Source organism: Sciurus carolinensis, chromosome 5, assembly GCF_902686445.1.
Source record: "Sciurus carolinensis chromosome 5, mSciCar1.2, whole genome shotgun sequence".
NCBI lineage: Eukaryota > Metazoa > Chordata > Mammalia > Rodentia > Sciuridae > Sciurus > Sciurus carolinensis.
In genome coordinates, this window is record NC_062217.1 from 42675661 (window position 1) to 42701913 (window position 26253).

At 38.7% G+C, this 26253-nt stretch overlaps 1 protein-coding gene across 1 annotated transcript in view; it reads right to left on the minus strand.

The window, feature by feature from the left end:
- Positions 1–1547: 1547 nt before the first annotated feature.
- The window catches only part of Lrrc63 (leucine rich repeat containing 63), a 55247-nt gene continuing 30541 nt past the window's right edge, over positions 1548–26253 (minus strand). The window contains exons 7-11 of the mRNA XM_047554299.1: positions 24232–24315; positions 20045–20284; positions 17112–17262; positions 1878–2034; positions 1548–1657 (exon numbers count right to left, since the gene is read on the minus strand). Coding sequence (XP_047410255.1) covers positions 1548–1657; positions 1878–2034; positions 17112–17262; positions 20045–20284; positions 24232–24315 — 742 coding nt within the window. The remainder of the gene's footprint in view (positions 1658–1877; positions 2035–17111; positions 17263–20044; positions 20285–24231; positions 24316–26253) is intronic.

Below are 26253 nucleotides of genomic sequence, written 5' to 3' on the forward strand. Positions count from 1 at the left end.
ATTTGGGAGGCTGAGGCAGGAGGATCACACGTTCAAGACCAAACTCAGTAACTTAGTAAGACCTTGTTTCAAAATTAAAAATAAAAGGTCTGGGGACTTAGTTTGATTGTAAAGTGCCCCTGGGTTCAATCCCCAGTAACAAAAATAAAAAAATAAAAATAAAAGGTTGCTAATCAGTTCACCTGAGATAGGGAGGTTACCAGTGACACCCATGTCAGACTTCAGACATCCCCAAGCTGGGCAGTGATAGTTGTGTTATTTTAATTCACTAATTTGTGGGGGGGTTTGTTTGTTTGTTTATTTTTTTTTAATGAGTGAGGGATTTTTAAAATTTTTTTTCCACAGCTTTCATTTTTTTTTATTTGTTTTGGGGGTACAACTTTTCATTTCTATGGTTGTACACAATGTAGATTCACACCATTCATGTAATCATACATGTACATAGGATAATACAGTCTGTTTCATTCTGTCTTTCTGTCCTCCACCCCCTCCCACCCCATTTTCCTCTACACCATCCAAAGTTCCTTCATTCTTTTCTTCCCCCAGCCACCCTCCCTCATTATATATTGTCATGCACTTATCGGAGAAAACATTCAGCCTTCGGTTTTTTGGGCTTGGCCTATTTCACTTAGCATATTTTCCAACTTCATCCTTTTTTCCAGCAAATGCCATGATTTTATTCTTTATGGCTAAGTAATTGATTTGTGGTTTTGTTACAGCAGCAGTAGGCAACAAATACACCTTCATTTGCACATTATCACTGCTTCGCTAGAATAGTGCTCCATCCTTTTGGAAGATACAGCTTTTTGAGGACACATCTTGCCATGGTATTCTTGCTCCTTTAGCACATGCTAGTCAAAGCAGGAAACCTGCTTATTTCTGGGGTGTAGTTTCTATTCTTTTCATCTGTTTTGGATGCAGCCAGGTCTGAGATAGGAATTTGGGGGTAGAGTAAAACAAAGACAGACTGAGTCTCAAAAGAGAAGCACCCTTGAGCCCTTAGAATGCAGCTTTGAAAGGGGACCCAAGCCTAGGGAGCAACCCAGTCTATGTCCTTATCCCACACCCTTGACCCATGCTCTTGCCTGCAAAAAGTAACAGGAGGGCAATGAATGAGTTCTAGAGAAACTGGCAAGAAATTGTGTAACTCCCCGGGACGACTACTAGGGTCCAGCCCCTGGCTACCCTCCCTCGATATATATCAACTCCCCAAACCAACCAGTTGCTGTCTCTCCCTCTGGAGATGAACCTTATTCTCCCTTGAATAAGTACTCCTTGCTTTACCCCACAAGTTTCTCACTCTCAAGATGACCCTCTTCTTGAATGTGCATCTGCTTTCCTAAGTAAATCTGTGTCTCTGGCACCCGCTGAAATTCTCTTTGGACAGTTAGGCCAAGGACCCCGCCTGCCCTGATTCGAGTTCCCTCTCTCTGGGAACTCCTCCAGTAATGAGTCCAAAACAATGGTTTGCATTTGGTGTCATTGCACATGGGAATTCCAATATTCTCTAAAATAGCTGGTAATCTGATTTTTTTTTTTTTTTTCTTTCACTCGATCACCACTTTTAGGTAGAGCCGTATTCTTTTCAGAAAGCACAGTCCTTCTGCGGTGTGCCAGAAAAGGGTAGAGGGACGAGTGACCCGAGGTGCCACGGAGCCTGGAGGTAGAGGCAGACGGTTTGTGGTCTGGGCTCTTCGCTACACCCAGCATCCGGTCTGATGCAACTCTGACGCGGTGTGAAAGGCACTGCGGCAGGAGGCGCCGCCTCTGGTGACCTGCTTCCTCATTCTGAGCTTAGTTAGGGGTGGGACCCTGGATGTACCATCAGCACATATAGTCTAAGTACATAGAAGCCTCAGCGCGCAGTGACACAATACCATGACGACCACTGGCCTTGAGTTTATGTTGAGAGGAGAAAAAGCGCAGTGGGGCTGAAACTAATTCTCCCGCACGCAGACCCACGTGCTTCGCGTCACTGCGTCTGTCTGTCGCTCTCAGCTTCTCTGGATCACATGCCTGAGCCTGAAGCTCTAGCTGAAAAGAAGAGGAAGGAACCGGGCAAACTTCTTTCTGGTTCCTCAGAGTAAAGAAGCTGTTCCTTTTTCTGGAACAAGCCATGAAAGTGCGGGAAAGCGGATACTTTTAGCTTTCTCTTTTTGAATGATTTTTTTTTTCTTTTCTTTCTTTTTTTTTAAGTGAAACAACCCAAGACCAATTTCAGATAAAATAATAAAGTGCTTATTCTTTATATTTAGAATCTGTGCCACATTTGCTCCCTTCCAAATTCAAAAGGATCACATAATTAAACCATCAGAAAAACAAGGAATTTAAAACAAAGAATTAAAATAATCACAATAAGATCCTATTTCCCTATCTTGAGTGAGTAGGTGTTGTGAAAGTTGATCTTTGACGTTTTTGTGAGTGTGGGGCAGTAAGGATGAAGATGTCACCTGCTGGGTATGTATCCTATTGGAAGCACAGTTTTCCCAGAATTTTTTTTAATTAATTAATTTATTTATTTTTTTGTTTTTGGAGGGTTAGGGGGAGCATTGGGGATTGAACTCAGAGGGGCTTAACCACTGAGCCACATCCTCAGCCCCTTTTTAATTTTATTTGGGCACAGGGTCTTGCTAATTTGCTTAAGGTCTCACTAAGTTGCTTAGGGCCTTACTTAGTTGCTGAGACTGGCCTTGAACTTGCGATCCTTCTGGAGGAAGTATTTCATAGAGTGATGTCAGAAATACGTGATGAACAACTAGCATACTGTGTGTGTGCTCAACAATTGTTAGGCACAATTATTGATGAAAAAATAAAAACCTTTCCAGACAAAACTTATTACAGCAATGTGGCATAGAAATATAGGGTTTTGGTAACTCCCTATGCTGGAGACAACCTAAAACCTATTTGGGGAAAAGAGCCTTGACTGTGTTTGAGCCTCCCCCCCCCACTCACTTCCATTCAGTTCTTGAATAGACCTGGAAGGATGTCTGGACTTATGTAAATTGGAGGTGATTATTTATTTCAAAGATACTGTCATAAAAAATTAAGAACTTCTTTGACATAAAACCACACAGTATTTTTCTGGAATAGTCTAAGGAACATTCAGTTACCTGGAGATGTGAGTGAAGTGTGGGTATCAATCTTCCAGTGTGTACTATTGTGGAACTAAGATCTGGATCCCTGAAGGATTTCAAAGGGCTTTGAAGGTGGAACCTCACTGATTTTGTGTGTGGGGATTAAACCTGGAAGCACTCAGTCACTGAATTATATCCCCAACTCCCTTTATATATACATATATATATATATATATAACATATTTTTTTTCTTTTGAGACAGAGTATCACTGAGTGACTCAGGGCCTCAAGTTGCTGAGGCTGGTTTTGAACTCCCAAGCCTCCTGCCTCAGCCTCCCAAGCCACTGGGATTACAGGTGTGCACCACCATGCCTGTTGACATTACAGGTTCTTGAGGGAAGAGGATCCAGCTGGCTACTGGCTGGCAGTGATTGGGCTGTGGTTTAGATGAGCAAGTGCTGCTGTGGGTGGGGAGAATACAGCTGTTGGAGAAGGTGGTAAACAGGGTGTGCAATAGGAGCCCACAGAGAAGAGAGAGGAAGGAGACCCAGTGACCTGGGATGTGACAGAATTGGAAGTGCAGACAGGGATCTGGACTGGGAGGTAAACTGACAGTTAATTTATGCAGGCTCCCTCCTCTGTGCCCAGAAGCTGCCTTGAATGGCCTGTCCATCACAGCATTCACACATGTGGGCACCTGCCTCCCTCCTCCTGCAATCTCTAGACAGGACCCACCTGGGCTTCACCTGACCCTGTGCCTCACAATCTGGGTGTCCAGCAGGGGTGACCCCTAGCAATGCCATGATGTTTCTGTACAGGTACCCAATATGGATAACTTGTCACAACTCTCCAGGATACCTGTAAACCTTAAAGTGGTGTGTATTCTGAGGGAGTCCTAGTATTCTTGGAGGAACTCTCTGTGCTGTGCCTGGGACAAGGGTCTTGTCAAATTGAGCAAAATCTAGACCCTTAGATAGTACTTAACAGCATCCCTTTATGTTTAAGTCATATTCTTTTCATGTTTCTTTTATGTTTATTTATCTTTAATTCTGTGTCCAGGGAGAATTATAAATATCTCTAACTCCATTTGCTCTGTATGAAGTGAGAGGCAAGGCTTTAGAGCCAATGGTTATGACGACAGACACCTCTGTTATGATAAAGGAATGAATTTAGGTGGAATCTAAATACAGGGATACTTTGAAATTTAACAACAACAACAAAAAAATACTGTTGATCATTTTGGATCTTTTTTCTTGGTGCATTGCCAAACAGGAAAGGAAAATGAAAGTGGGAAGTCCCAATTAGGCAATTCTTTTCTATGATGCATGATGTTACAAAGAAATGCCCTTGTCTGAAGCTATTTCAAGGACTATCTATTTTTTGCTTTCTGGGTGAAGAGAATGTTCAGTTGAGGTCAATATGAGATCTGGTGCCCTGGCAGAGATTTCCAATTAGATAATGACTTTTTGCGACTCTCTCTGTATCTGGTCTAGGCCTTATGGAGACTATCGATCGGCTTCTTGAGCCAAATTTTGCATTACTATAAATTACTTGGGTAATACTTGCATTTTAGTAGCATTTTAGTACCTCACTCAAATTAAAAGTGTATGACAAAAGAGTGACCTAGGGATCACAAAGAACAATTAGTGTGCATTTCTTTTTAGTAGAAAAAATTTATACCACCCATAAGCTATATGAAATTGAGCTAGAGAAAAGTAAAAGAAGGAAATAAAACTGACTATTATCTATTATTTTTACAGTTTCACATAAACCTATGGTTCTTATTAAACCTTTTGCAATTATGGTAAGTGGTTTGTCTGAGTTCCTGAGGAATATGACAGTTGACTCCATGAAGTTTTAACTTAAGGGAAATGTATTCATAATAGTATCCTGGAGACGTGTCTGGTTTCTGCAGAATTTTCTAACATCAGTTTTCTTTGTTCAAAAAACACAGTAAAAATTTAACTGGTTTAGATTTTTCCCAGTGATCCGAAAAATTCAGTGAGTTGCTTCTGACATGGTGTTGGCGGGGAGTGGGGAGACATTTCAAAGTTCATGTGGCAGAATGAATAGATCCTGATTCTTCTCATGCTGAAGGTATCAGGAAACATCCTTCTCAATTTTCAGGTATAGATGGTTGGAATTCTCTCAAGAGGGACAGGTGTTTCCAATACCCTGGGCTCATGTATTATCTGTAGGTCATAATGATCCTGGGGGGTGAAGGGAGTGTGGATGTTTTTTTTTGAGCAAGAAGGACCCAGAGAGTGCATGGAATAAGGTGGTTCTCTGCTGGTCTTTAATACCTCTTTCAAGATTTTGTGATCTGGCATTGTGCTATTTGGGCTAGGTGGATGTTCTGAGCAATTTCGTGGGTTTCTTGGAGAGTTTTGCACCCCCACAAAGAATCTTTCACTGCTGGCCCCACCATCAGGTGATGCTTTCCTGCATTCAGTGGAATCTCTAGTAGATCTATTGGGTCTCAGAGAACCAGACCCCTAAAATATGCTGTTTTGTTTTTTTTTTCTTGCTGTTATTCTTGTTTGCATGCTGCATAATTCAGTGGATGAAGAAAGGCTCTCTAGAATTTTCTTACCTGCATTAAAACCAGGCTGTAAAATGGAACACAACTGTCTCCTCTCTCTTTGTTTGGCCATCTTAGACCAATCACCAGTCTCTTCCATTACCATTTCTCTCAAAGTGGCCAGCACCAGTGCCCTTTGTACTGGACCCTGCTCAGCACAGTTTTCTTGCTCTGCTTCTCCTTTTTCTCCCTGTAAAAGTCCTTTGTGCCCCCAAGTTCCCTAGGATGGAGCTTTGAGAAGAATATCGCTTCATCTTCTCAGAGCCAGCCCTTGAATAAAACTGACTTCCTTCCCAACTCTTGTCTACTGAGTATTGGTTTTCGAGTGACGAGCAGCCTGGACCTTGGTTTAGCAACAGCTGTGATCAGCTGTACCTGTCATCCCCCACCCCTTTACCCTCGGTCCTTCTTTACTCACCCAGTGACTGGACACAGTTTCTGAGCGTTTCAGGGTGGTGCCCCAGAGGCAAAGAAGATTAGAGGAAACTGGCACAGTCTTGTGTCACTGGCATTTCATGATCTGGCATTGGGCCATTGGAGCTTAATAGATGCTCTAGGCAATTTTGTGGGTTTCTTGGTGGGTCATATACCCACTTGGAATATGCCATTTCAGCTCCCACTATCGGGTGATGCTTACTTTAATTGCTACTTTCCACCCCCTCTCTTAAGCCCTGCTCCTTCAGTAGATCCTGTTGCAGTCATTCAACCCCACTCCCAAGTACAGAGTCGAGCTCACCAAATAGAACCCTTTCACCAGAATCCCCAGCTCAAAGCTTTGTCCACCTGCCTCAAAGGAAAGCTCACACGTCTTTTTCCCTGTCTATGGTCTGTAATGTGCACCTGATCTGTTCTGCCTCCTTTCTCCACCTTAGATCAATAGCCAGTCTCTTCCCTTCCAGTTTTGAGAATCCCATTTTGCTACAGATGCTAGCCAGTACCAACGATAGCTTAGTAATCTGATCAGAGTTGGTATCAAATACATTTGTACAGTACTAACATGTAAATGTTATATTGACAAAGATTCAGAGGCAGGTCAGGGCCTAGAAGGCAAGAGTGTTAGGATTGATTAGGAATGTCTGCAGTGAGCTGAGCAGTATGCTAATGTGAGGCTAAAAATCTGCCATCCTAGTGGATGTTGGAAGACTCAGTAACAAACTGGATTTGACATGCTGTCCCCAGGTTTTCCTGGCTTGCTGATTTATGACCTTAAAAAAAATTGGTGTATACAGAGGTACAAAAAAGGAAAATAATCTGACTAGAAGTCATTGATTTTCCTGCCAGTGTGTCCTATAGAGCAGCTTTGGTGGTGAGGTGGGAGGACCTGGCTGTCTGCCTCTGAGTGGATAATAGGCAAATCAGTTTGCTTAGCCTTTTTCCCAGTGCTGCATACAAGCCTGACTAAATTTAAAAGGTAGTTAAGAAAATCTTTAAAAAGAAAAAGAAGTGAGCTAACTCCCTCTATTAGAGGGAATCTGATTCTTCCCTGGTACAGCTGATTAGCATCTACATCAAATTATGTTAATTAGGATGATTTGGATGGATATATTTTAAAAAAAATATTAGTGGCTAAGGCAAGCTCAGAATTTGATTTATTTCTCATATATAAGGTAGGCAATTCCTGATCCAGTTTTGGTTTCATAGCGTCATTGGGACCCAGGCTCCTACTTCTCTTTGCAAGGTAAACTCATGGCCCAAAATGGCTGCTGAAACTCTGGTCATCCTGTCTACATTCTAGGCAGAAGGGAAGATCAAAGACCACAAAGGTTTTCTCTCAAATCAGTCATCTCTTCAACAGCCTTCTTGGAGTTTACCCCAACACTTTTGTTCATGTCTTACTGACCAGATCTGTAGCTTCAAGAGAGCTCAAGAAAAGTAGCAACTCAGACAAGGGGGCAATTGTGCCTCTAGTATTAGCAAAATCAGGATTCTTCTCTTAAGGAGGAAAGAGAAAAAGGAGATATTGTGGGTAATAAGAGTTCTTTGCCACACAGGTAATGTTAGAAAAGCAATGGCTTTAGAAGTCCTCCTTTATGTTAGGAGAGGAAAGTGCTTTGCAAAATTTTAAAATGTGGGAATATAACCTGGTTTATACTGATATGTAAGAGTTTGAAGTGATGCAGCAATATACTATTTGATGACAGATTAAGTGAACAAAGAAAAAGTATTCAAATCCTCATGACTTTTTCTCCTAATAAACAAGTTTAACATTGTGACCATATACCTGAATGTATTTCACAAAATGAGAATAGACAGTCTGGCATCTTATCTGAATCTGACAATAGATCAGAATATTTGAAATTGGGAAGTCATTTATGCAATATATTATTGGAGTCACTTTCTGCTATTTTGAGAATTTAATCAATTAAATAAATATATAGAAGGTGCTTGCTATGTGCAAAACACTGTACTAGAAGATACCATATTAGTCAACAGAATAGAAAATACCATAACTTATCTTTAAAAAGGTAAAAGAAGGGGCAATCCATTAAAATGGAAATTCCATGTGGATAGGATTTTTTGTCTGTGTAATTTACTGCAGTTACTAAAGCATGTAAGACAGTCTGGCATAGAACAGGAAGTCAGTAAATATTTACTAACTGAATAAATTAATGAATTCTAGAAAATACTGACCTTCCTCTAAAATTTTTTGGGAAAAAAAAATAAACCAATTTGAAAGTATGTACATACTGATTTTAGAAAATAGATAAGTTTCTGTGGAGCAGGATATTAATTCATATTTCGAGCTGACAGTTTGAAGATGTCATATGAAGGTTTATTTCATAAAACAGAATCCTTTTTATAAAGAAAATTTTCTCTTTTTTGTTTGTTTGGCAAATCTTGATTTTTTTAAAAAAAAAGTCACATTTGCATAAAGTAGCCTCGACTCTACCTCAGTAGCCCCAAGAGAATGGAATGTGAATTAAAACCAACATACAATTTTGCAGTATGTAGTATAAACTACCTTTTTATGGTGATGATATAGGCTTGGTGAATTGATGCACAAATTTTTTTTTTCATATTTCTTCCTCCCATAAAATATGTATGGAGGGAATTATTCTAGAGGGAATTGTCCCCCTTCCCTCATGTTCAGCACCCAACTGGCCAAATTTATATTCCAATAATTTCTTGGAAATTCTCCTTACCACTACCATCATGCCTTAAACATCTTCTCTAAACTTCTTCTGTACATGTATCAGACCCGTCTATTTAGAGTATGTATGTTTTAGTCAGCTTTTTTGCTCTTTGACCAAAAGACCTGACAAGAACAATTAGAGGAGGAAAATTATATCTGGGAGCTTATGGTTTCAGAGCTCCCAGTCCAAAGGAGGCCAGCTCCATTTCTCAGGGCTTTGGATGGCAGAACATCATGGCGGAAGAGTGTGGCAGAGGAAAGCAGCTGAAGACATGGCACCAGGAAGCAGAGAGAGAGAGAGCAAGAACTCCTCCCCACTACAAAATATATACCCCTAGGGCAGGCCTCCAATGACCCGCCTCTTCCAGCCACCCTCTATGTGCTTTCAGTTACCACTGTTAATCCCTATCAAGGGATTAATTCACTGGTTAGGTTAAGGCTCTCATAACCCGATAAAGTCACCTCTAAACCTCCTTGCATGATCTCACACCTGAGCTTTTTAACAACATATCCATTGTATTATTCTTCTCTTAATCACCTTGTCCTGACTCCTTAACAGCTGATGACACTCTTCACCATGGCATGTGAGAATCCTATGTCCCTGGCCCTGTTTCTCTAGTTTTATCTCCTGCAATTCTCTGCATACATTTTATAACAGAAACACTTTTATTTGGTGGGAATAATGTGTCCTAGGAAGTCTTCCTTGAGTCCCCAGAATTGGCTCTGTGCTGTGGATCTGTGTCCTATGGCGTGATGGGCACACCTCTGTCATAGGACATTCCCCATGATAACTTTTCCAAAGGGCCTAGCATAGTGCCAGGCATTCAGTAGATGCTCAGTGATCACTGGTAAATTGAACTAAGCTGACAAAATGTGATCTCTGGGGAACACTAGTTTGAAAGTTTTACTCAATATGGTTATTATTTATGTTCTTTCTTCTACTACAAATCAACTAATCTCTTGGTATCCCCAGAGGTATGCAGCAAAAGGGCACCCTGAAGGAACCCTTTTGATACTGCTCTTGGAAATTGGGAACGGGTCCACTGTCCCCAGTGTTGAAGATAAAACACCTGAGAAATGCCAAGGCAATGGTAGAAAGCAAGTTTTACTTAAGAAAGGGACAGAGACAGACTTCTCCAGAGAGAAGTGGGCCTGGAGCTAGAGGCCTGCGGGAGGGGGGATATCTTGCTCTTTTATAAGCCCCCAGACTCCTGCATGTTTTCTTTCTTCTCCTGATGACTAGGGGCAGGAAGGAGCAGCACAGGGTAATTGCTTGTGTTGGGATGTACAGGAGGTTGAGCTGGGAAGTGTGATCCAGAGGTTAATGGTTAGAGACCCATTGTCTTTTCTTTGGTAACCAGCCCTCCTCTTCTCAACTCCCATCATTCAGTACCTTCCACCTCCTGCCTCAGTTTGTTGATGAATGTGACATTTCCTGTCCCCTCAGGCCTGGTGGGGCTGCAGGCAGATTGCAAAGAAAGCATGTGGGGAGTCAGTACAGGGCTCATTTTATAGAATTATTCTCTTAACCTTGTGTTCTCCCCATCCTCATCTATTTGTCCCCTTACATTTTGATTCCACTACACATATGTCACCAACAACTGTTTTCTGATCAAACACGTAGCATTTATTATTGGTGAAAAACAGAACTTGCTAATATGCTAGAAAAGAGGTAGTCAAGATGAATTGGCACTCCTGTGGATGTATGGATTTCTGAGATTAATTGCCTTTGCAACATTTGCATTGCTCGGTAGCCAAAGTAATCCTATTGAAAGATTAGAAGTGCTTAACTAAGCACAACTCGGAGAAAATAGAAAGAGGAATCAATTCTGCCAATGGTCACTACAGCCTTCCCCTTCCCCCCAAATGAAATGCAAACAATAAGTGAAAAAGTCACAGGGTCCTCAATGACATTCCATTATTGGGAAAGGTCTTTGTGTTATCATTTAAATAGAAAAAAATTGGAGAAATGTATGTCTAAAAATCTATTTAAAGAAACAAACCATAATGCCCTTGAAGACAGCTATCATAGTGTAGGAAAAGAGAGACTTGGCTTGGCCTGAGCAGACACCAGTCCTCATATTTAAAATAAGAGCTGCCATTTTGAGTCCCTGCTCTGAGACTAGCCTTGCACCAGGTGCTTTATCAGCCCTATAATGCTCTGAGGAACATTGTGCAAATCATCTGACCATTGTTTTTCTTTATTGGAAGTGAGGACCCTGGAAGTAAGGGTTCTGGGAGGGGAAAGAATCAACTCCCATCCCCTCTCCTCTGTATCCTGTGGCAACTGCTCAGGTTGAGTTGTCCACTCACTTAAAGAACTCCATGTGTATAAGTGACCTTGAATGAGGCTTTCCAACTGGGGGGTCAACCTACTCTGTTGAGAATCAAGAAGAGAGAAAAGTTTGGGAAGGATGGGGTCTCGCCGCACATCCCGTGTGGGTGAGGGAAAGGGTTCCTGTTGGAGGGATGGGCTGGCTGTAAATTAATCACTAAGAAATGTATTTAATAGAAAAAAAACACAAGAGACAATTATCTTTTGAATCAGGGGGCTAGACGAGTTGAGCCATGCTAAAGGATCTGGCTCTAACAACATGGAGGAGCCTGAGCCTGGTTTATTTATAGAGGTACAGATCAAAGGGGGACCAGGAGGAGCTTCTTGGGTGAGAAACAGGATGGGGGGGAGTTAAGCAGGCCATTTCGCTTTTGCAGGTCATGGACACATCTAGGGCCTGCAAATTCCAGTGGTGAGCCACTCTGCACAGAAACCACATACTCCAGGCAATCTGGAACAATATTTCATGATTGCCAGGTCCTGAGAACCAGATTCCCGTGTCTGATGGCTCAACCAAGCCTGGTTTTATTTGCAGCCCATGTATGGTGCTCCGCAATGGGGCACTAGTGGAGAAGAGTCATGGGCCCAGAGAGATCATGGTCAGTACTATGGAATGGGCAATTCATGTGGCCCTCTTGTGCAAGCAGACTGCAGGACTTAATGCCTGACCTCCTGAACTCACAGGAGCCTCATGGCTGCTGTGCCAGCCTGGGCTGGAGAATGTTCTGGTGGCCTTGGTTGAGGACTGGTTCTTCCCCATCCTTACTTGCCTATCTATGGTAGGCAGTGACACCAGATAATATCTTCAAATCATCTCTCTGGAAGTATAGTAGGAAAGGCAATTTGTGGGAATCAGATTGTCAGAGTAAAGGCTCAGGGTCAGGATGCATGAAGTCAGATATGTAAAAACAAAGCACTGTCTCTGTGGGTGGGTTAGAGTTCAACCATGACACCAGAGGGCTCCTCGTGGGTGCCTGCTGCCCATGTACAAGGGATGTTACCTAGTTCTTCCCTTAGGTTCCAAGCATGAAACAACAGTCCCTAGCAAAGAGGGCTTAGAATGAGATAGTGATTTAGGATAAAGACAGAGACATACTGAGTCTTAAAGAAAACATCCAAGAGCCATCGAGAGGCAGAAAGAAGCCCAGTTGTAAATCTTGAGCAATGGGCAACATGGCTTTGGCCCCTGCCCTTGTAAAATGAGGAAAATACAAAAGCACAGGGAAACTGGCATGAAATTGTGCAGCTCCACCCCAGTTCCACCTCCAGTCTGGCCCCTGACGACAACCTTCTATAAATATTGGACCCCAAACCCAAGGAGGGGCTTCTCACCCTCAAAATAGCCCACATTCTCCCTTGAACATGTATCTACTTCCTACTATGCCTTTTGTCTGGCTCATGATGAAATTCTGTCATGTATGCCAACCACCCAGCTGGTCCTGAGTTAGATTCTCCTTCCCCTCTGGGAATTCCTTGGATCCTCCTCTAGAAGCTTCTCTTCTCCAGGACAACACCCTACACCTCCATGCCTACTCCTTGCCTGCCACCACAGTCAGCTGAGAATGCTGATTCCATGGAGAAACCTGATGCTGGCCAAGAGAACAAAGCAGGGAGACAACAGAATGGCACCCAGCCTTCCAGAGCAAGGCACTAAGTTCTATGGAGCTGTACAGCACTTTTTGAGAAAGTGCCTAAGCAATTATATTCATAGTTATAACTCTGAAATAAGATGCAGACCAAAAACTGCTGACCATTGTTTTCACTGCAAACAGTCTGAATTATACAGAATGGAATGCCTTGCTGGCTGGATTATCACCATCATTTTTATTACACAAATGAAGTTGCACAGTGTGTTCCTGAATGGGAAGACTCCATCTTGTGGATGTCAACTCCCTTCGAACTAAAGTAGTTCTAACCAAAATCTAAAATAGTGAGCTTGTGGGGGAAAGAGAGATAAAGTAATTTCAAAGATGATAATGATTATTATAGGAAAAGAAAGGCATAAGAATAGTAAAAAAAGATTTGCACAAAAAAGCAATGAATTAGAATTGATAATCCAGATATTTTGAGGATGTAGTTTCTTTTAAAACAGAGCAGTATTGCCTATTAAATAGACAAGTTTATGGAACAGGATAGAAGGTGAAAGAAAAAAAAAGACCTAACCATGCAAGAATTTAATGTATCATAAATGCAGGTATCTCAAGTTGATGGTATAAAGATTGAGTAGATAATGACTGAGGGCACGACTTCCCAGCATTCTAGAAAGATTTGAATGCCTCACCATACTAAAAAATTCTGAGTGAGTCAATGCTTAAAATGCAAAGTACATGAAATACAGGTAAACATTTATGTAATCTGGGGAGTAAGGATGGACTTGCTAAGTTTAGTAATAAAAACTAAGAACATAAAGAATAACTGAATACATTTTATATCTTAAAGTTTAAGATCTTCTTCACATAAAAAAAAAAAATCCCACATCAAGCTGGGCTTGGTGGCTCATGCCTGTGATCCCAGCAACTCAGGAAGCTGAGACCAAAGGATTGCAAGTTCAAGACCAGCTTCAGCAACTAAGAAATAAAAAATAAAAAGGACTGGGGATGTAGCTCAGTGGTAAAGTGCCACTGGGTTTAATCTCCAGTACAAAAAAAAAAAAGTTAAAATTTCATTAGTTGTAAACTGTTGAAATAAACTGCATATGTTACTAAATGGAATAATATGCAGCTATAAAAAAACAAAAGCTAATAATGTACTGATAAGGAACTACCTCAATGACATAATGTTGAATGGAAAGGTACAGAGCAGAATATATTTTAGGATAATATTATATAAATAGGAAATAAATACATTTATATTAGCTTTCATGTACATAAGCTATCCTGAAAGAATACAAAAGAATTTATCTCAGTAGTTACCTCTGAGAGGGAAATAGAGGAAGGTTTTCAGTTAAAGAAAGAATTTTTATGTTATGCTCTTTTGCCCATTTTAAATTATGTGATTATATTACCTAGTAGATAATTTTCAAAACATACACATTTGATAGACATCTTTCCATGTCAGGAAAAACAGAGTAATATTTTTAGATGACTGAATGATATTGCTGTGTGTGGATTTACCATTTTTAACCCATTTTCTATTGATGAAAACTTAGTTTTCAGTTTTTCACTATGTAAATAATCTCATGGTGAATATCCTCGACTGTGTCTTTGCATACATGTGCAAGTATTTTTGAGAAGAAAATTCTTAGAATTGTTGTGATAAAAATACATTTAATTTTAGTCATTATAGCTATTTAAATATTTAATCTTTTAAAGTTCCTTTCATTACTTGTAACAGTTTATTGCATATTAAGGTTAAAAGTCTCTGACAGTTCTGGATTTTAGGGACCCCAAATACTTTTCCTTTCCCCAATTTTCATTTCCAGAACTCCTCTATCTTATGGAGAATCTATTTCTTTTGTTTGGGGAGGTGCTAATCCTGCCTTTCCCAGTTCCTGATATAGGCATGTGATTCAAGCCCAGTCAATCAGAGGGTTCCATCCATGAAGCTATAATGACTTGTTTATATGTGGTTATGTAACCCACGCTGAGCCAATGAAAATCGTCCCTAATATATTTTACGTTAACAGTTGTGATAGATGACGTGCTTTTCTCTGAGGTTCCTGAGATTCTGAGTACATGAACCTGGGATTATCAGTAGCCATCCTTATTATCTGGCTATGAGGGAAACTTGAAAATATTACAGGAGGATAGACTGATGAAAGGAGATAGAGTAGATAGAAAAATATATAATGCCTTGATGACACAGTTTGAACTCCTGAATCAGCTGTACCTGCAGACACGTGCACAAATGAATATATGTGATTTTTCTTATTTTGTTGTTTCAACCAGTTCAAGTGAGTTTCTGTAGTTTATAATCATGATTCTTTGGCTAATAGCCTACATCTTCTTGGTCATATATATTATAGTTATAGTCCCTAGTGTGGCTTGTCTTGTAATTTTATTTATGGTGGTTTTGGCCATACAGACATTTTATTTTATTTTTTACATAGTAAATCTGTTTGTCTTTTCATTGTAGTTTCAATTCCTGGTTAAAAAGTTACTTGTCATTCTGATTTTTTAAAGTTCCTATTTATTTCTTTATATTTATATTTTCAATTTGAACCTTTAGGTCTAGAATTGGAGATGTGGTATAAGGCAAGGTATCATTTCTCTCTCTCTCTCTCTCTCTCTCTCTCTCTGTCTCTGGTATTGGGGATTGAACCCAGGGGAACTCTATCACTGAGCCACATCCCCAGTTCTTTCTATTTTTAATTCTAAGACAGGGCCTTGATAAGATGCCCAGGCTAGACTCAAACCTCAAACTTGTGATCCTCCTGCCTCAGCCTTCTGATTTGCTGGGATTACAGGTTTATGCTACCAGGTCTGGCTAGGCAATCTCATTTTAAAAACAGCAATACATTTCATAAATGTAAGAATGCACACCAACACATGTCAAAATTACTGTCTGACTTTCACTTGGTGGTGGAGACTTTATGTTGAAATGTTGAAAATGTTGAAAATCACACTACAAGTACTTTTGTGGAAAGTATTGGGTATTGAACCCAGTGGCACGATACCACTTAGCTACATCCTCAGCCTTCTTTATTTTTTATCTTGAGACAGGGTCTTGCTAAGTTTCTTAGGACCTCACTAAGCTGATGAGACTGGTTTGGAAATTGCAGTCCTCCTGCCTCGACTTCCTGAGTGTCTAAGATTAAAAGCATACACCACCATGCCTGGTTGTATATGATGAGTTAATGAATTAATTTGTTATCATGGTATAAATATTCCCTTATGGATTACATGTGTGATATGGTATATATAATTTATTTTGCTGGAGAATGCAGTTTGTGCTCCTCAGGCAAAGTTTGCCTATTTTCTGCTTAAAATCAACTGAATTTCAAGGAAAAGAATATAGGCATCTCGATTTATTTAATTCAGTTGTCAGAAAAAATATTTTGCTTCATTAATTTACCTTTAATTTAAATAGTATTCAATGATATGCACAAACCCAACCTACTGTGTATTTTCTGACATTCTCTAATGATATCTGTATGAATTTAGATCATTTAGTGTCATTAAATTCAATGAACCATATTTTAGATTTAAATTAACTGCAGGTAAAAAACATGTCATACATGAAACAATTCAATGCCATATAAGATTGTTATATCAAAATGCTTTCCGAGTTTCCTCTTACCAAGAATTCTTAAAGCTTCAAGTTTTACCCTAGCTGTATGTTGCTTTGTAATGCAATCTTGTTTGTTCTCTTTTTATCTTGTCAGATTATCACTGAAAGCCTTGGTAGATGTAGGGCTGACCTGGGGAATTGGACCAATCTTAGCATCGCAAGAAAAGGTAACCATTGGAGATTGTACCAGTTTTCTAAGAGCTTGGGAAATGAATTCAAACAACTAAAAACCAGTCTAGAATTCATCCTTTATTCGAGAAAGCAAACCACAATTGAGATGATTGGCACTGGACAGATTTCCAAAGAAATACACAAACAATGAGAATTTGGGTTGCACAACATTGAAGCCATATGCAGCACAAACTTCAGGAATGCCTTTGAAACGCTACCTTATCACTTACTAAGGATGCATGAAATGACCAAATGCACAATTATTTTTGCAAAGCACAGGAGCATTTTTCTTTTTTATAGTAAACAGGCTATGAGAGAAATTTTCTAAGTCTTTGTTGAAATCCAAAGGCCTTTACTAATCTTTTTTGAGTAAAATTATTCTGCAACAATTTCCTAACAATCACTTACTTTGACAAGAAATTAGGATTACAGAGAGAATTCATCTGAGAAGACACTCCTGTCAGAACCTGGAATTTCTAATACATAAACTTTACCTGCCTTTACAGAGGGAATGGTAAACCACTGTATTATCCTTCTTGCTCACTCCAAATTTTAGTCTGTATTATCATAAACACTACTTTCCCAAACAAAACCGCTTTCCTTTATTTTCCGATAACAGGAAAGAGAACAGACATGAAACATGACAGGAAGCTCTGCTGCTCCAAAAATATTGTAGGATTGGATGATACGAAAACCTTCACCATACTTGGGACCAAGACACCATTCACACCTGGATGTGCTGAAATGGAGAAACATCAAGTCAACATGTAATAAATTTCTACCAAAGTAAACACACTTGATGCCTTGCGAGATCCAAAGTACTATAATATACAACCCTTCTCTTCATTGAGCTTACCATCTAGCAGTGACACTTATACTCAAGTGAGAAATTATATGCTGCAGGGTGCTATGACCCCTGCCTGTAATCCCAGTGGATTGGGAGGCTGAGGCAGCAGAATCACAAATTTGAGGCAAGTCTTAGCAACTTAGTGAGGCCTTAGGTAACTTAGCAAGACCCTGTCTCAAAATTAAAATAAATAAATAGGACTGTGACTGTGGCTCTGTGGTTAAGCATCCCTCGTTTCAATCCCTGGTACCAACAACAAAAAAAGTTAAATGCTAAAAGAGTCAAACAATGAAGTATATGCATGTGTAAAACAATATTACTTTTCTTAAATGAAAGTGTTATGTATAGTTTCTTAGACAACTTTCCAAATTGATATATTTTGTTTTACTTCATTCCAACTAGTAGCATCACCACTTTCGATAGTTTGGATAGGCCATAATTTATCTTACCACTCTCTTTGTGATGCACATTTAGGCTGCATCCCTGTAACAAACTTTGTGTCTGCAAGTAACTACTTCCATAAGGCAGAATCCTAAGATTTAAATTGCTGTTTAAGGGGTAAGTAATAAACTCTCAAATTGCTGTCCAAGAAGCTTTTAGCAGTTTACAGTTACCACCAATGGTACCCAACAGCCCTGTTTTCAGGCATAGAAAGCCAACACAATATCCATCTTTGAAATGTTGATGAGACAGGTAGGTTAAAAAAAAAAAACTATTGTTCCTATTTCACATTGTGATTCCTTGATTACTGTGAGCTTAACATTCTTATCTCCTATCTGTATCATTCAGGAATTAATTGCATATTCCCATTACTCACTTTTATCTGGGTTTTCTCTTTTCTTATTGATTTGTGGAAGATATACATGCTTCAACTTTTCATAAGCATTGACATATTTCAATACATGATTTGTTGTTTTAATTTCATTGATGGTATCTTGTATTTGTAGAAATAACTCTCTTAGATCAAATTCATGAAACTCTGCTTTACTGTTTGCATTTCTGTGGTTTGTTCAAAGTATCTTTTCCCATATGCCATGAAATCATAGGTAGTCTCCTGTACTTGCTTCTAAAAGCTTCAGAGTTTTGGTTGTCATACTTAAATTTTTAATGCTATTGGAAATGATCTTGGTAAATGATCTTTGTGAATGATGGTGACATATGCTAGCAGAAATCTAATTTTATACTTTTTCAGTGAAGATGAGCAAATGTCTCAGCAACATTTATTGAAAAGTCTCTCCTTTCCCTCTGGATCCACAGTACCATTTTGTCAAATACTGAGTTGTCACATATCTAGGAAAACAAAATGACTGGGCTACCCTTTCCCTTCCATCACTAAATGTGTCCTTTCTTGCACCTAATACCAACCTGTAGTGCTTTCTTTAACTCTGAATATAAAGTCTTGCAAGCCCAGTATGTTAGACTTCTTTTCCAGGTTTGTTTTGGCTACTTTGAAGCCTCTGCTTTTCCATGTACATTTTAGGATCAGATCATCAAGTTCCTGAGAGAATTCTATGAGGATTTTGACCAAAATTGCATTGGATTTACAGCTGTATTTGGGAACCTCTTATGTATCTTTAGTATTGAACTTGAATATATATCCCTCCCCTTAAATTCAGACTTCTTTACTTTTTCATTGAAAATATATTTTGCCCTTGGAGAATTTTAAAATTTTTTCTCATGTGCAATAAAATCTCATGAGCTTTGAAATATCAGTATATTAAAATTGAAAACTTCTTGGCTTGGTTCTTTTTTTTTTATAGACAGATATTTATTTCTTTTTGTTTTTTAAGTTTCTTTAATGGTTGCTGTGTTAGTTCAGCTTGATTACTGTGTTAGCTTTGCATCACCATAACAAAATGCCTGAGATAATCAACTTATAAAAAGAGAAAAGGTTTGTTTTGGCTCACAGTTTTGGAGATTCCTGTTCATCAATAGTCTCAGCCCTGATGATTAATACTTAAGTAAAAATGGTTTCATACCATCTGAAGGAAATAAGAAACAATCTCGAGTGGGCTATAAGTGGGTGGGGGTTTGAGAACACTAGTCCTGAGTAATGACCCCACGTCTGGTCATGGATACTGGAGGAGCACAGTCACTCCTGTGTGTCAGCTCTATCCAGGTCTCTACCATGGTAGAGCAAAACATTTTCCCTGGGTGAAGGAATTTTTTTTTTTTAAGAAACCACTTCTATGTACTTAATAACTCATAGAAAGGAATTTTTAAAAATTTTCTCATGTGCAATAAAATTTCATGAGCTTTGAAATCTCAATATATGTAACAGTTGTATAAATACTGTCAATACACCTCAGCAACCCACCCTTTATATTGGTTCTATGTAATAACTTGAGAATATTAGAAAATGGAACTGAATTCAGACTGTATTATTATCCCTGAAAAGCTGGAAGGGCAATTTGAAGAACTGCATATATACTTTTATGTGTGTGTGTGTGTGTGTGTGTGTGTGTGTGTGTGTGATTTACTAAAACTATTATTTGTTAGTTGTAGATGGACAGCATGCCTTTATTCTATTTGTTTATTTTTATGTGGTGCTAAGAATCAAACCCAGCGCCTCACACATGCTAGGCAATCGCTCTGCCACTAAGCAGCCCTTAATGACAACATTTTAGATACTGAAAGGTGTCCTTTGGTCAGAACTGCTTCAGAATTTACTCACCAGACCAGTAACCTTTGAACTTTGAGTGGGATCTCATCGTAAGGACTAAGTAGGTCATTTTTGACAATGAACAAAGCACATATGTGAGTAAGTCGCTGGGGACTATTCAGAGAATTCTCTGGCCAAAAACTACGATGAGTGAAAGTATTCTCAAACTGGATTTTTGTCAGGTTAAGCTTCAAAATTCCAGGTGGAAGAAAAAACAAGTAATTCCCATCAATAATCAGTTTGTCAAGTGATCTGCAAATAAAGAAAATCTCATTTTAAAGATATTTGTGCAATTTAAAATATTGATGTCAAATTCTGCCTCCATTGTTTTTATAAACTGGCAACAAACTTAGTAGCAAGAAAAAACACATGTGTATTTAAGTATTTCCTTAAAATCAAGAGAATTTACATATGAAATGACTGAACTAATATATTATTATGCAAATAAGTGCACTTTGTGTGCTCCCTTGTTGGAAGGTCTTTGAACGGAGTCATCATTGGTATGAAAAAAAGAAATAATGTCCACAATCACAGCAAGACTAACAAGTGTTCTATAATAGAGTATAATGACATACAGAAAAAATGTTATCATAGAAAAATTGAACATCAACACATATTTAGTCATTCAACCCTAAGGAAACCAGTGAAATTTATGCCATTTGAAATGTACCATGTGCAATGTTATGTTTTGACCTTGCCGATGCCCAAGTCCCCTTAGTTTTCACTGTGTTCATTGCTTTCAATAATCCTTGGTCCTTTATTCAGAGAACCAGCATGACTGATTTTCTCATTTTCACTTGTCTCAATAGTGTTTTCCACAGTCACTAATTTCCTTTCTAATTAGTGCTGGAAGCAGACATTAAGTATCTGTTCATAAGGGACATATAAAAATCAAAGTAAAAGGCCAACAACATTTCACATGCATTAAAGGTGAACAGGTTGAACAATGGAATTTAGGCAGTGAGCTAGGGGCTTCTGAATTGTCATTGACAGTCTAGTCTCACATTGTGACCCTTAATATCAGTATTAAAATGTGGTCAAAAGGTGGTATTTAAAACAAAAAGAGGCTAGGAAGATAGTGAACAGAATCCTTCCAGTTTGACCTTGTGCCTCCAGTGGTCTGATACAGGTGAGCGAGATTCCAGGCTGTTTTGGTCCTGAAGGAGTGTGGTCACTTTTTCCTCTGCATAGATTACAAGCCTAAGGGTGGGCCAGCAGCAGAGAATCTAGCTGTGATCTGAATGTTTATGTCACCCCTAATTCCTATGTTGAAATCTTTATCCCCAATGTGATGGTATTTGGAGGTAGACCTATTAGGAGGTGATTAGGTTGGGGTGGACAGCCCTCATAAGCAGGATTAGTACCATTATGAAAGAGTTTTCAGATGGCCCCTCTGTCATAGGAGGCAGAGGGAGAAGATGGCCCTATACAAGGCAGTACACCCTCCCCAGACTCCAAATTCACTTGCATCTTCATATTGGGCTTCTGGGCTTCCAGAACACAAGAAATGAATTTCTGTTATGTACATGGTACCTAGCCTACAGGATGTTGTTGTAGCAGCCCCAGCTGACCAGGACAAGTCCTATGTGGACAACCAGAATGAGTGCAGCACATACAAGGAAAAGGCCAGCAAATGTTCCCAGAGGACCAAGAAGTTTGGGGGCCCTCTTTCCTTCAATGGGTTTTGGGGAACTAAGCTGGCCAAACAATATTCAAAGCTGGAAGAGCCCCACATCCAGTTTCAAAGCTGAGTACTTTGTGGGGCAGAGGAGTCTCCTGAGGCATCACTGACATTCCTGCTGTCCTGAGTGGTGACATTCTCGACTGCCGTTGGGCAAGCAGAAGAGCTGCCAGAAGAGAAAAACAGACACATTGCACAGGACAGTGGTCCTGAGGTAAGCACACTCTGTGGAGAGACAGATAAGAAGTGGGTGGGAGCAGGAGAAACAATAAGAGTCAAATGGGTGCTCACTCAAACACCCAAATGCTTTCTTGACCCCAACTGCATGATTTGTGAAACAAAAAGATTAAGTGGATAAAGAGAAGAACATGACCTTTGTGGAGATCCAAATCAGAAGCAAAGTAGAAGGCATAATTCAGAACACAGCAAAAATATAAAGAAAAACCATGAGGAAAAACATAGGTGACATTGAAGATAGATCCAGTAGACCCAATATATAAATGATAGGCATTTCAGGAACAGAAAATGAAAAAGATGGAAAAGGCAATAATTTAGCATATTTTCTTAAAAAAAGAAAGAAAAGAAAAGAAAGAAGTGTGAGCTGACTGATTAAAAGAGTTCACCGAAAAAAAAAAAAAAAGAGTTCACTGAATCCCAGGAAAGACAGATTTTAAAAAAAGAACAATGATATCCTCTTAAGCATAATCTTATAGACTTGCTGAAGATCAAAGATAATGAGAGAATCTTAAGGCTACTCAGATGAAACAAAGAGCCACTTACAAAGAAAAAGTAAACTGTCATCAGATGCCTTCCTGGAAGCTGGGGAGGATGTACTAATGGAGAAGGTCTGCAAGACCAGATCTTCCACCGTTGAAGATGTCCTTTTTCTGTTAGCGTCAAGACTGGGAGAAAAACTACCCAACCAAGAAAAGATCTACAGGAAAACTCTAACCAGGCAATGACTTAAAACAGACACATTTCCAGATTCAGGAGGAGAGGAAAGAGGAGAGAAAACAGCAGCAAAAATGACTCTTGAAACACATACGGTTAAAAATCAATGGAGAATGCCTGAGAATATTGTGAGATTTTAAATATTCAACAAATGTTCTGAATTAAGAGAGATGTAATGCAAAGGAAAATACCAAGGAGTTTCTAAACCATCTCCATAAAATCTAGAGTTAGATAAGGGGCAGGTAATTTTGGAAGGAAAGTAGGAAAATAAAAGTTTTCTAAGTCTCAATTAGATGTCAAAGACAGCAGTAGGCAGACTAACTTATGTAAAATATTAAGGAAAATGTGTTTCAGTCTGAGTTTTGGGAAGGAATTAGCAAAGAACAGTAAAATGCCAAAATTAACAAGGGAGGTAAAAAGGAGAACAAATATTATGCTGACCAAATCAGAAGAAGGAGAAGGAAAAGAAGGGAAAAGGGGAGGAAACAGGAAATAAACTGTAAATACAAACTAAAACAGAAACAAAAAAATAAATACATCAGTCCTTAACAAATATAGACGGGTGGAATTCTCCTATTAAGATAAAGAGATTGACACAGAAAATTAAATAATTAGTATAAATATTTAAAAATCAGAGAAAAGAATAATCTCCTTTGCCAAAAATCATGCTCCTAGAGGACCAAAGGAAAGCAATCAGAACTAACGAGAACTTGATTTACATAGCTTGATTTTAAGTTAACATAAAGAATACATAGTTTTTCTATACTAGATATAGCTAAAAATAGAAATAAGAGAAGCATGACATTCATAGTAGCAACACAATTATAAAGCACTTAGAAGAGGCTAAGAAAGATACGAAGTGAGTCAGAAATTTGAAGAAGATCATCAAACAAGACCTGAAAAAAAAAAAAAAATATATATATATAATGTGTTTTGGAGTGGAAAATTTTATTACTATCAAAAACATAAATTCTTCAAAATTTTATGTAATATCAAGGTGATGGCAACTTAAATGCCAACTTTGTGTTTATGTATACTGAAGGAGAAGTTGGGAATTATGTAGAATGATTTAAAGAGAGTAGTTAAGAAATTATTATTGAAAAATAAGCTTCCTATGTTGTATTAGATTATTCTAAAGTAATAATCAAAACAGTATGATACTGACCTAGAAAGACACAGGAACTTCAGACTTCTTGTTTTATTAACATGAGAATCAGAGTTTAACATTAAAACTACATTGGGTATTATGAAGCATTTTGTAATGTGTACTTCCTTATAAAAATGAAGAAGAGTCACAGGTATTCACAGAAAAAATTAGCAAAAGTAGCTATTTTTTCTGTTAAGTAGTCCTTGTACTATCCTCCAAATAATTAATTAAAATGTTATATCTTAAAAATACTGTATGCCAATTATTCAAATGACATTTTCTGTGAACTTTGTAGCTCACACATCACAATTTACATTGCTTAACTACTAAATAAATGAAAGGACTCAAATTTCTCCATCACAATCATTATCAAACATCTTTAAGGGAAACATGACTTTCTTGTAACTACTCCCAAAATACCTGAGTCTCTGGATTTCATTCGGAATAGAAGTAATTTCATTGTAGGAAACATCAAGTTCCTCAAGATAGGCCAAGGAAAATAACCTAAAATAGACGGAGAAAACTAATTGTAAAGTTAGACTATCTCTTTGTCATATCTGGGAATAAAAGAATCAAATATTTACGTAAATAGATGGTAGTACAGAAACTGTACCTTGCTAATATCTTAACATTTATATAAACTTCTTTTCATTAGCTATAGGTCATTCCTAAAAATTATTCATCTATCCAGTAAGACTTGTGTGGGGTGTTTGGAGTGGGTAAAGCCCCATTTAGAAAAAGGCACCTGAGACATTTTTAAAAGCATTTAGAACTCTCTCTCTCTCTGTGTTTCTCTCTGTCTCTGTCTCTCTCTCTCTCTCTCTCTCTCTCTCTCTCTCTCTCTCTCTCTCTCTCTCTCTTATTTTTCTAGGTTGCTATATTAGTGTCCTCAGGCTGATTTAACAAATTAGCACAATCCACATGGTTCAAAATTACAGAAACTTATACTTCTGCAGTTCTGGAGGCCAGAAGGCCAAAATCCAAATGTCAGCAGGCTGATTCCTCCTGGAGGTTCTGAGGGAAAAACCATCCCTGGCATATCTCTCAGCTTCTAGTGGCTGCCTGCAGTCCTCGGTGTCCCTTGGCTTCTAACAGCAGAATTCCCAGCTTTGACTTTGCCTTTCTACAGGTATTAAGGTCATTGGATTTAGGGCCTACACTAATTCAGTATGACCTCATATTAATTTAACTAACTGCATCTGTGAAGACCCTATTTCAAATAAGGTCACATTCTGAGTTTCTGTATGGACATAGATTGTTCAGGGACACTATTCAACCCAATTGCTTTAAGACTTTCATGGTAAAATACCTTTGATCTTTCTTTCCATTGAGTTAAGTACCTACAAGTAAAAACCAAAGAATGCCAAGACTTTATAACACCACTATACAGTTATAAGAACTGAAGAATACTGTTATTCTGCCATAAGCCCTGTCTCTTGGGGTTTGGGAGTGGGAATCACTTCTTGAAGATTGGAATCAAATGGCTCAATACATGATATTCATCAGAACACCTAGTGAAAATCCCCCTTTCTATGTATACTATCCTCAAATGTCTTCATGTTTCTATACACTTAAAAAATATAAAGTGATTTGCATGATTATTAACTAAAGCATCCATGAACACATTGTTTCACTAACTTCCTACTATTTTAGCATAACATATCAAGGTCCTTAGAACCTGGCTCCAGATTACTTGTCTATCTCACCTTTCACTCTTCTCCATTGCTCCTGTGGTCCAGAATTTATTTGCTAAAATTCTCTGCATTAACTAGTTCTCACATATCTCCAAATACCACATGTAATTTCCCCCACACTTGACTCTTAAGATTATTATCTTTTCATGTTTTAAGTCTTGGCTCAGATACCAGCTCTTGCACTGAACTGCTTCTGAATCTTTCAGAGTGTGTAGCTTTCTCTTCCTTGTGTCTCTGCTTGCCTCTGTCATAGGACCTATAGCATTGTAAAATAAATACTTGCCTCCTAAACTCACAAGTTCCTGGAGGCCAGGGATTCCATTTTTGCATTTCTATATCTACTGCCTTGCACAGTGCCTAGTGTATTAGAAGGGCTGAGTAAATAACAATCAAATGAAAGGAATGGTGACTCCAGTTAATTTAAAATTAAATGCTCTGAGAAATTAAGATTGACTAGGAAACTGGGTATGGTGGTACTTGCCTGTAATTCTGGGAACTCAATAGACTTGGGCAGGAGAATTGCAAGTTTGAGACCAATGTGGGCAATTTAGCAAGACCCTGTCTCAAAATAAAAAGGGCTGGGGATGAAGTTCTGTGGTAGAGCTCTTGCCTAGTACGTACTAGGCCCTGGGTTCAAACCCTAGCACCATGAAACAGAACAAACAAGAAGATTGAATTTCTTATCACCTCTGTAAAGAATATGATAATAGGGGCATCTAAAATGGTGGACTAGAGGGAGGCTGTGTTC